General features: G+C 46.4%; 3 protein-coding genes across 3 annotated transcripts; all 3 read right to left on the bottom strand.

The window, feature by feature from the left end:
* Positions 1 to 1,049: 1,049 nt before the first annotated feature.
* Positions 1,050 to 1,910, bottom strand: N7446_001078 (uncharacterized protein; the record flags this gene model as incomplete). Its single annotated transcript, XM_058509845.1, has 4 exons — positions 1,050 to 1,216; positions 1,282 to 1,434; positions 1,496 to 1,564; positions 1,625 to 1,910. The coding sequence occupies 4 exons, from the start codon at positions 1,908 to 1,910 to the stop codon at positions 1,050 to 1,052; spliced, it is 675 nt and encodes a 224-aa protein (XP_058378824.1).
* A 3,376-nt stretch (positions 1,911 to 5,286) lies between these two features.
* On the bottom strand, positions 5,287 to 5,920 carry N7446_001077 (nucleotide triphosphate diphosphatase NUDT15; the record flags this gene model as incomplete). The annotated part of the gene is made up of 3 exons (XM_058509844.1): positions 5,287 to 5,436; positions 5,515 to 5,729; positions 5,833 to 5,920. 3 exons carry the CDS (start codon positions 5,918 to 5,920, stop codon positions 5,287 to 5,289), a joined length of 453 nt encoding a protein of 150 aa, XP_058378823.1.
* Positions 5,921 to 7,290: 1,370 nt separating this feature from the next.
* Positions 7,291 to 7,852, bottom strand: N7446_001076 (uncharacterized protein; the record flags this gene model as incomplete). The annotated part of the gene is made up of 2 exons (XM_058509843.1): positions 7,291 to 7,362; positions 7,403 to 7,852. The coding sequence occupies 2 exons, from the start codon at positions 7,850 to 7,852 to the stop codon at positions 7,291 to 7,293; spliced, it is 522 nt and encodes a 173-aa protein (XP_058378822.1).
* Between the last annotated feature and the right edge of the window lie 824 nt (positions 7,853 to 8,676).

Here is an 8,676-nt window from a genome sequence, read left to right as displayed (position 1 = left end):
GTAAACGTTCCGAGTCTTTGGGAATATGGTGATATGGCGAATAAGAAAATAGCTCAAACGATAGCTGTAATTATCAAGTTGGCTTCCGGACATTTTCGTAAGCTATTGCAGAGCCTGCTGCCAGTTATCAGGAGCACTATATCTGAGCCTCATAAAGAAAATCCGATTGCTTATAGAAGTCCCGAAGTCCGGGTGCATGCGTTTATTGGCAGAGAAGCGGTTCTCTTTCTCCACATTCTGACGATCATCTCTGCTAGCCTCTGTGCCAGGGCATGTGGGGAATCTCCAAGTAGACTGAACCAATACTCCTGGCTCCGGTAGTCCTTCAAATCCTGGTTAGGAAATGGCGGGACCGAGAAGGCAAAGTATTCCCAGGAGCATCGATCGTAGAACGATAATGCTGATTTGGTGGCCAAATAGCAAGCTCCATTATGGCGCAATTAATTGCAGACATTTTACTAGATTGAGTATCACATTGAAATCCCAGCCCTTTTTTGAGGGGGACGATGGGTAAAAGTGAAGGGGGTACACGAGATGGAGCTAGGGCGCTCAGGGGCGTGCTCAGATCTACTCAGTGAGCAAAAAGCGGCAAGGTCTGAGCATTAAAACGGAAAGTGAACGCCAAGGAGTGGCAGAGGAAATCAAGTACATAGGACGGAATGCACGGATCTTTGTTTCGCATAATCTTTGAAGTCAGTCCCGTTTCGGACAGGACTGGGCAGAAGTCCACTTACTGCCCCACAAGCAGTCGCACTTTCGCTTTGGAGATAATGTACGTACCTGGGCAGAACAGTCGATCAGCTCAGTCGGCTGCTTTGGTGGAGAGAGATGTTCGCAAGGGTCATTCATAGTTTTGTGCCTCGAAGGTAAGACCAGCCGTGCAAAGTGCTTTGCAATATCAAAACTTCTCTTTTCAGAAGACAGCGTACATATGGATCCGACGTGATAGTTACATGTTGAAGCTAAACAAATGAGCGTAGAATGAATATTCAAGTCTCTGTGGCAACCAAAATATGGCTCTCAGTCTGTCTCTAGGTTGATGCATGGATTTACGAAGCACTGCCGAAAGTGTATTCGGGGATCTCGATGGTACCAATGGTCCAGGTCTTACCACCATCGGTGGTCAACATGCTTCCAGAGACACCGGCTCCCTTGCTCATAGTGTTGATGTAATCAGGATCGGCGACGTCCAGGATAATCTTGGCGTTGATCCAAGCTGTAGGAGGAAATGGATTAGTTCGGTGGGTGATAAAAGGGTTCCAGTCGCTATTTGAAACTTACAGTGAGCGGGCATGGTGCCACAGTTATCTGCGGCGCACTCAACGGCGCTGCCCCAGCCCAGGGCTTTTCCATCGCTGGTAGACAGAGTAGAAACGGTCTTGTCGTTGACAAGAACTGTTTGGGTATAGTTGCCTGTGGAGTCGTCGAATTTGTCTGTGAACTAAGTTTAGCATTTCGAACTAATGTTTTATCTCGACTATTGCATTGCACTTACAATGCATCGTCACCTTATCTCCAGCGGTGGCGGTAGAGGAATCGCCCTGAACAGGCATCTGGGTGGTGGCTGAAAAAAATATGAGATAAATTTACTGCTTTTAATTAGAAATTCGGATTCAAGACTAACCACTAGTCGATAAGAGGGTGTAGGCAAAGATACTCCAGTCACTGGATTCCCAGTTATCGGCGATAGATTGAATCAAATCGCCGTTAGAGGTGCCCATTCCGACCCAGAGGGAGGCATCTCCAGAGCTTCCGCTAGGACCCTTAGGTAGGACCAGAGTCGCGGTCGATTCGCGAATAAAGGAGTTGTCCGATACAGGACCAGTGCTGAAGGCAGGGCCCATAGCAGCGTCCACAGATACAATCGCCGTTACGGCGAGGACAGATATAGCCCGGTTAAAGGAAGGCATCGTGGCAAATGTAATTTGAGGTGTTTGAAGATTTAACTTAGTTGCACTCACATCATTGAAACAGAACCGCGAGCATCTTTATAGTCCTCCTAGCAGGCACCTCCTTTTAGCAAAAAAGCTATTTCTTTCCATACATAGTGGAGGGATATAACCCTTAATCAAAATATTGCATAAGCTTATTCAGCATTTGCACCACTGAAAAACGGGCTTCATAGCATTCATAAGCTAAATAGGAAAAATTGCCGTCCGACTAGCGCGATATGGTAGGTGGTGGGCCCGGCTCTATGCCCTATGGGGTAGTCTAAAACAAACAGTTAATTTATCCCCTAAGGCTAGTGTTGCAGACACAGACATTAGCATCAGTGGCTTTTGATCTGTACAGTTTAGCAGGATAAACCAGACGCCATAGAAGCAAATCATTTTGGGAGCAGTTCGACAATATCAGATAAGTCATAGTTAAAGATTGCTGTTTAGCTAATAGAAGCGAATTGAGCGAGAGGTGTGCTTGAAACGTGTCAGGCACGGAGATGAAACAAATTCTTTCTCAACATTGTATGGTTTCTGGTGGAATTTATTATGTCTCATTCTGTGACATCCTAACAGATCGGAACAGGTTCTGCTTTAAGCTCTGTGGCTTATCGCCACCTGTGCCCCTACTCACGTGAACTATTTTCTGGATTTTGCCATTCAACGTTCCTGTGTGTAGTGCTGCTCACACAATATTAATTCACCGGGTTTGTATTGCTCGCGGTCGCTGGTACCTCTCTAGAGCTATCTAGCCGTCGCAATGTTTCGCCTGACGCTTAGCTTATTTACCAGCCCCCCTCGAAATACGCCCTTGCTCGCGATGCAGCATTTTGATGCTTACAAACTGGTCCAACGGCCTTATAAAGTTCCCACGAAGGAACGTAGCTAATTTGTCTTGACACAGTCGATGATACTAAGTCCTTACTTACCTTAATCTTTCACTCATATGCCAGAGACGCGTTTCTAGATACCACTGAAACTGCCTATATGTGATACTTGCTCAATCTTGCTCAATCAGAAAGACAACTTTCAACGACGAACAATTTCCACCTCAATTTGTACATCTACGGTCCGCGGTCTACCTTCATCAACGTGTATTAACATATATATTCAGCCAATGGTCAAATTGTTTTACTTATACTTGGCCCTCCAATCACTTTTTCATTGTTTCAGGGCCGATGCGCGCGTCGCGCGCGTCTTTCAGTATATCCCTCTATACTGAATAACCTAATATGGACTAGCATGGTTTCGGGTACGGGCCGAGAAACAATGCCTGGGACCAGAGGGGAATCTCTTTTCGACTCTGACTGTAGAGAAGAGAAGGGAGAGAGAAACGCAGATTTAATGACAACAACTAAACCGCGAACCGGCTACTAACGATGAATAACCCAAGGGAGGCAGCTCTGCGTCATTACCGTCGCCTAAAGATGAATGCTGGAACAATATCCTTCGCTTTGTGGCTTTTGTAAACAGGGGTCGGGGACATCATTTGTCGATTCGGTTAGCGCGAAATCTGTTGATAGGTCAGGATATATTTCGATGATCTTGCTATTAGCATTGGTTAGTAGTTAATGTAACCAGAAGAGTATATCACTTTGAGATGCTTAATGAAACGGTGCTTGAAGCAAAAGATGTCTTCCATCCCGAATTAGGAGCGGCACAGTATGCATTTCCAACAACCAAGCTTGCATTGCAATCTGAACTTGCAAGGGACGGGTTGACTTCTAGGAAAAGTGTCGAGGTGACCTATCTTGGACGCAAATCTGTGCACAGGTTTCTTCCTTGGCACGACATGCCACTTGCCGCATTTCACGGTTGTGTCTTCAGCGACGATGGCATTCGACGGGGACGCAACAACTGATGTCGACTAGCCTGTGCTCTCGCCAGGGCTTAAGTTCACCCGGGAATCGGCGCCGTAGCCGTGTATGTGCCTCGTTGGACATCGAGGCATAAGACGTGAACCCAGAAATCGGTTTATGTCTGAAGGTTGGAGCGGTCCAATTCAACTCAAGACTTGTATTTCCTCACGTCGCCCTATTGATAGAGGTCTGAGGTGTCAATAGATGTACATGTGTCATCGCTTTTAAAAACATACACGGATGCGCAGCTGGTGGGCAAGCAAAGACCCATGTCTGGGAACTAGTTATGACAAATCACGAGCTGACGGGAGTTTGCCATTCACCAAGGCAGCAGATGATACATTGTACTCCAAACCGATAGAGTCACACGTGTTTCCAGAAATTGTTGTGTTTGTCTAACCGGAAACGCAGATGGGAACAGGCAGAAATTCGGGGGAGTACATAAAGGCGGGGGAAGGGCGGCTGGCGCAGAGAGCCCACATTGAGTCTTAACGGCCTGGAGCTGTCTCTGGAAAATCTCATCTTAGAATAAATAAGAAGAACAGTGCATAGTCTGTAGCCTCTCAACGGTGGCAGAATGAGCACAGTTCAGACCTAGGCATGTCCTCTAGGAAGTCCACTGCCGGCAAGTTGGCAACTACATCTGCGCCCGGGGAAAATGAGCTTATGACCATGGGAAGTTTCTGTGAGAATAATCTTACCATTGCAGTATTCTCCAATTGTAGTATCTTTCAAGTAATTCTCATTCGATCCAGACCAAACTTTTCCACCGAACTTAGTAGCAGCGGAATCGGAAACACTGTACCCCACGCAGTCAGAGACAACATTGTCGGACCATTTCGTAAGTGACACGTCGTAACTTTCATCGCAGATCGTGGCTGTGAGTGATATTATTATTCAGTATGCCTTGGTATATGTTGGTAAGAAACATTTTGGCGTAAGAATCTCACTTGGCCAGCTGAGTGAAAGGGCTTTGCAAACATCAGGCAGATCAGCCAACACATCAATATCCACATTGGAATCCCAAATATAAAAACCAGGAGACTCGCGGCCACCTATGACTGCTTTTGGACCTCATTCTGAGCAAGCCAAGATCATAAGCACCCGTTGTCTTTGGCATAGGTCGTTTTTTCACCAGTAGGGCTCGTCATCTCAGGTATTCCTTTGCTGACCAAGTTGTAAATCCATACATCATAACTTTCCTCGATTTGGAAAGACCGATCTTGAGCAGAAAGTCTGAGATAAGGAATATTGTCCAATTTTATGTCTCGCTACAGTACTGGTGATCCAAAGGAACTAGAATTTTCCATAGCAATGCACGCAAGCCAAACTCCAAGCCTGTAAGGGCCTTCAGGATCTTGCGAGGTGTCATTTTCTTTTGCCACGCCCATGTCCAAGTGACAGTCTAGGGACTTACTCGGTCTCAGGCATCGAAAATAGCGACTTACTACTCCCTTAAAATCAACGTAGAATGGCCAATTACTGCCCAGCTACAGATGAAATTCCGGCCACTGCTGAAATAGTTCTGAAAGAGGTGAAAACAGTCTCCGTCCCTCAGATCTTTTCTGGTCCTCGTCAAAAGAGCGCAGATCACCCCACGAAACCCACTCCCATGCAGTGCAGCTCTCGGGCTCGAGTATCTAAGGCCATAAATGGCAAGTTAGTACTTCCTTAACACGATAGCTTTACACCGCCAATCAACTGCTGACAGTACTAACCCGAGGTTGCGCAGCGCCCCCGGCTGCCTCACTAACATACCCCTCGACAAACACAACGGCATAGTGTTTGCCTTCTGCATGCATGACGCTGTTCACGACGGCCAAGAACCGCAGATCATGGACAATAAGCCCAGTCTCTTCGAGCACTTCTCGTGCTGCGCAGGTCTCGAAAGACTCGCCGAATTCGAGGTGTCCGCCCGGTAGGCCCCAAGTACCTTTACATGCGAAGAAGTTAGAAGAGGCTTGGACCTCAAACTGAATGATTTGGCAGCCAGGGTGACTAAAGAGCAATTCCCCGTTAACACTTAATAGACGAACCTGCTCCAATACTTCCTCGTCGTTTTCCGAGAACGAACTCGCCCCTATTATTCCGCACGAATACGCTGACGCCGACTTTAGGTTCCATTTGTGGAATGAGGTCACAATCGTGGTATCTATGAAGTGGAGAGAATGCGAATATGAGTTAGGTTACGAAATTCGCCCCAAGTCATCAACATTTATACGTAGTCTTTAGATCTGCATAGGTTGTACAAACGTTCAAGGGGCCTCGTAATTCGTAGCGGATCGGCATTGTTATACAACCATGCAAGCAAAGTCTATGTCATAGAACCCAGCCAACGTGTACAATCTTCGAGTGAGCAATCTTACCGTTGGCGGGCCGACAATTAGCGAGATGAACAGCGGATTCGTTTTTCCGAGTCCACCGCAAAACGACAAGGAGTGTAAAGGCCGTTCCCAGCCATAGTTGTCACTCTATGTAACAGGGTCCGCGTAGCAGAATCTTTGTGACAGGCGGCCTTGTAGGCAGTTTTCTAGATATACAGATCGTGTGACCCAGACATGGTGATCAATGATATTTGCCCGCCGACTCTTCACTCTACCGAAGGTAATATCTAGCCGCTAAGGTCTCGGAAGGGGTATATACGGCGAGTAGAATACGGCGAGTAGACCGAAGTGATGCTAATCGCTCGATTTTGATTTCTAAAAGAACACGGTACTGACTATTTGTATGATATATTCGTTTTCCTTGTGGCGAAGGACATTCAAACTCTGCTCACTATGCCTAGCTTGCCACGTGTAACAACTTCGTGCAAGTATAGGGGCATATGCTGGTCGACAAATTTGGAAATCTATGATATCATAGATGAACGATTCTTGTTGAATGCAGCAAGCTAATCAATTCTGAATTAGAAGACGTGGGTTATGTATGTATGTGCCAAGTAAGGCGTGAACCCTTATCAGGCTATCCTTGCTTGGCCTAGTGACATCACGAATTCTGCGTAGCTTCAAATTTTCTACGACGGTGAACATGACATGAGGCATTATCTAGTTGGCGATCATGCTAGCCAGGTGCCCCACAGCCCGTTTTATGTTGAAGCGCCTTACACCCCCGTGCCCCACTAACTTCCCCCCGCCCGCGCCCACAGCGGATACGAGCCGAAGCACTTGCCGCGTACGAGTGCTTTGCCGAGATGTAGTTTCTCTGAAAACCGGTACTTAGAAGAGATACATGCTCAGCTAGACCTAGAAAGCTTATTTCATCAACTCAATTGCGATTTTGTTGGGAGAATTGCCTTCAAAATATGTACGTATGGGCAAGATGATCTGGCTCTAACGGTAAAATGGGATTTCCCTACAAGTATTGGATGGTCAGCTTGAATTAAGGCTAATAAGCTAACATGCCAGTGCTAAAGTTTCCCTTCCGTCCTCTCTTTTGTCTCTCCTTCTCTATTAACGCAGAAAGTGTCAACACCACCCCTATCTCCCCAGATTCACCTAGGTCATCTCGAAATTGCAAACTTCCTCCTTTTCCCGATCCAGGTGTGGCTCCATTGTATGTAGCACATACTTGAAGGTTGTCGGCATCACATAGTTCTAAGTCTAGCACGCCCGTGGTACTTGAGGTGGTTGCACTCTGCGCTGCTCTTTTCCAGACAAAATACCGCTTTGATTTCTGTAGTATCCCATCAACACGGTGAAATCCATCCATACACCAGCAGTAGTAGGCGTGATCTTGAACTGATAGCATCTTTGATGGTTGTTCGTCATTTAGGCGAAATTGGATTTGAGATGTTCGGAATTTGTTGAAGCGACAGCTGCCAAGTGCCTGGTAGCCTTTCTCGGCGCCTGCATGCATTTCGATATCCGTAATGTCGCTGAACAGACCTGAGATATGTATCGAGTAGAGAGTATTCTGATCGTCTTGCTTTGAGAAAACCCTCATGTTGATGCGCATCGGTCCCGTCCGCGCAAATACAAACTCCTTTCGCCGAGGAGCCCGGTTTTCGACGGAGGCATAACCACTTGTACCAGCATTTGTATCGTTGTGTAAGAGCATCTTCAAGGAAGTATAAAAGTTGACTGTAGCTAGGGACCAAGGGTATAATTATTGGGAGTAATAGAGGGACGCTTAGCTTCGCAAATTTCACCCTCAGATCTAGGAAAACAGTCGCTTATGACAAACCTTCTGATCTAAACTTGTGCTTAGGCGCTGCGTTAATACGATAGATCTGCATAGCCACTTAGGGGGCTTAGCTAAACCTTTTTTTTCTGCACAGCCGCTCGATAGCGTCATTTTGTCCGAGAAAGCAAGCTTCTAAATTTAGAACAAGAACAACGCTACCTCGATATAATAGAAATGGCAATAGTGTGTAGGACCCATAGAAAAACATAAACGAGAATCGAGTTTACCATGCACGAGGTAGATAAAGACGGACACAACGAAAGAAGGTAATAGAGGGCGGTGAGCATGAAGCAAGCCAGATCGAGTGTAGGCTAGTGTCTCTTGGCGTTGGGGCTGGAGAATCAATCGAAGTGTGTAGGTGATAGCACCGGTTTTGTGACGTACTGTACTCGGTCTCTCACCTAGAATTCAATTCACTGGCAACCAATGTTTCAGATTCACGTCTACTTCGATAGCTCCAGGTTCTCTTGGTCTGTGCGAATTCCCGGGAGTCAACCATTTTGGGGCGTAGCTCTAACGGAATTCTCAGACAAAACTTGATCCGATGAACCTTCGGAGTGCGATGGAACGATTGCGACATCATTGTATTTGTCGAAACAATATCAAAATGTTTTTCTCGCTAAGGATTCCAACAAATGAATCATTCCCTATATTATACCTTTTGACTTGCGTGTTTCCCAAGCCATGTCGCAAGTGTT

This window comes from Penicillium canescens (assembly GCF_028828765.1).
Source record: "Penicillium canescens strain IBT 15451 chromosome Unknown utg000001l_segment0_segment0, whole genome shotgun sequence".
Taxonomy (NCBI): domain Eukaryota; kingdom Fungi; phylum Ascomycota; class Eurotiomycetes; order Eurotiales; family Aspergillaceae; genus Penicillium; species Penicillium canescens.
This window is presented reverse-complemented; position numbering and strand designations above follow the sequence as displayed.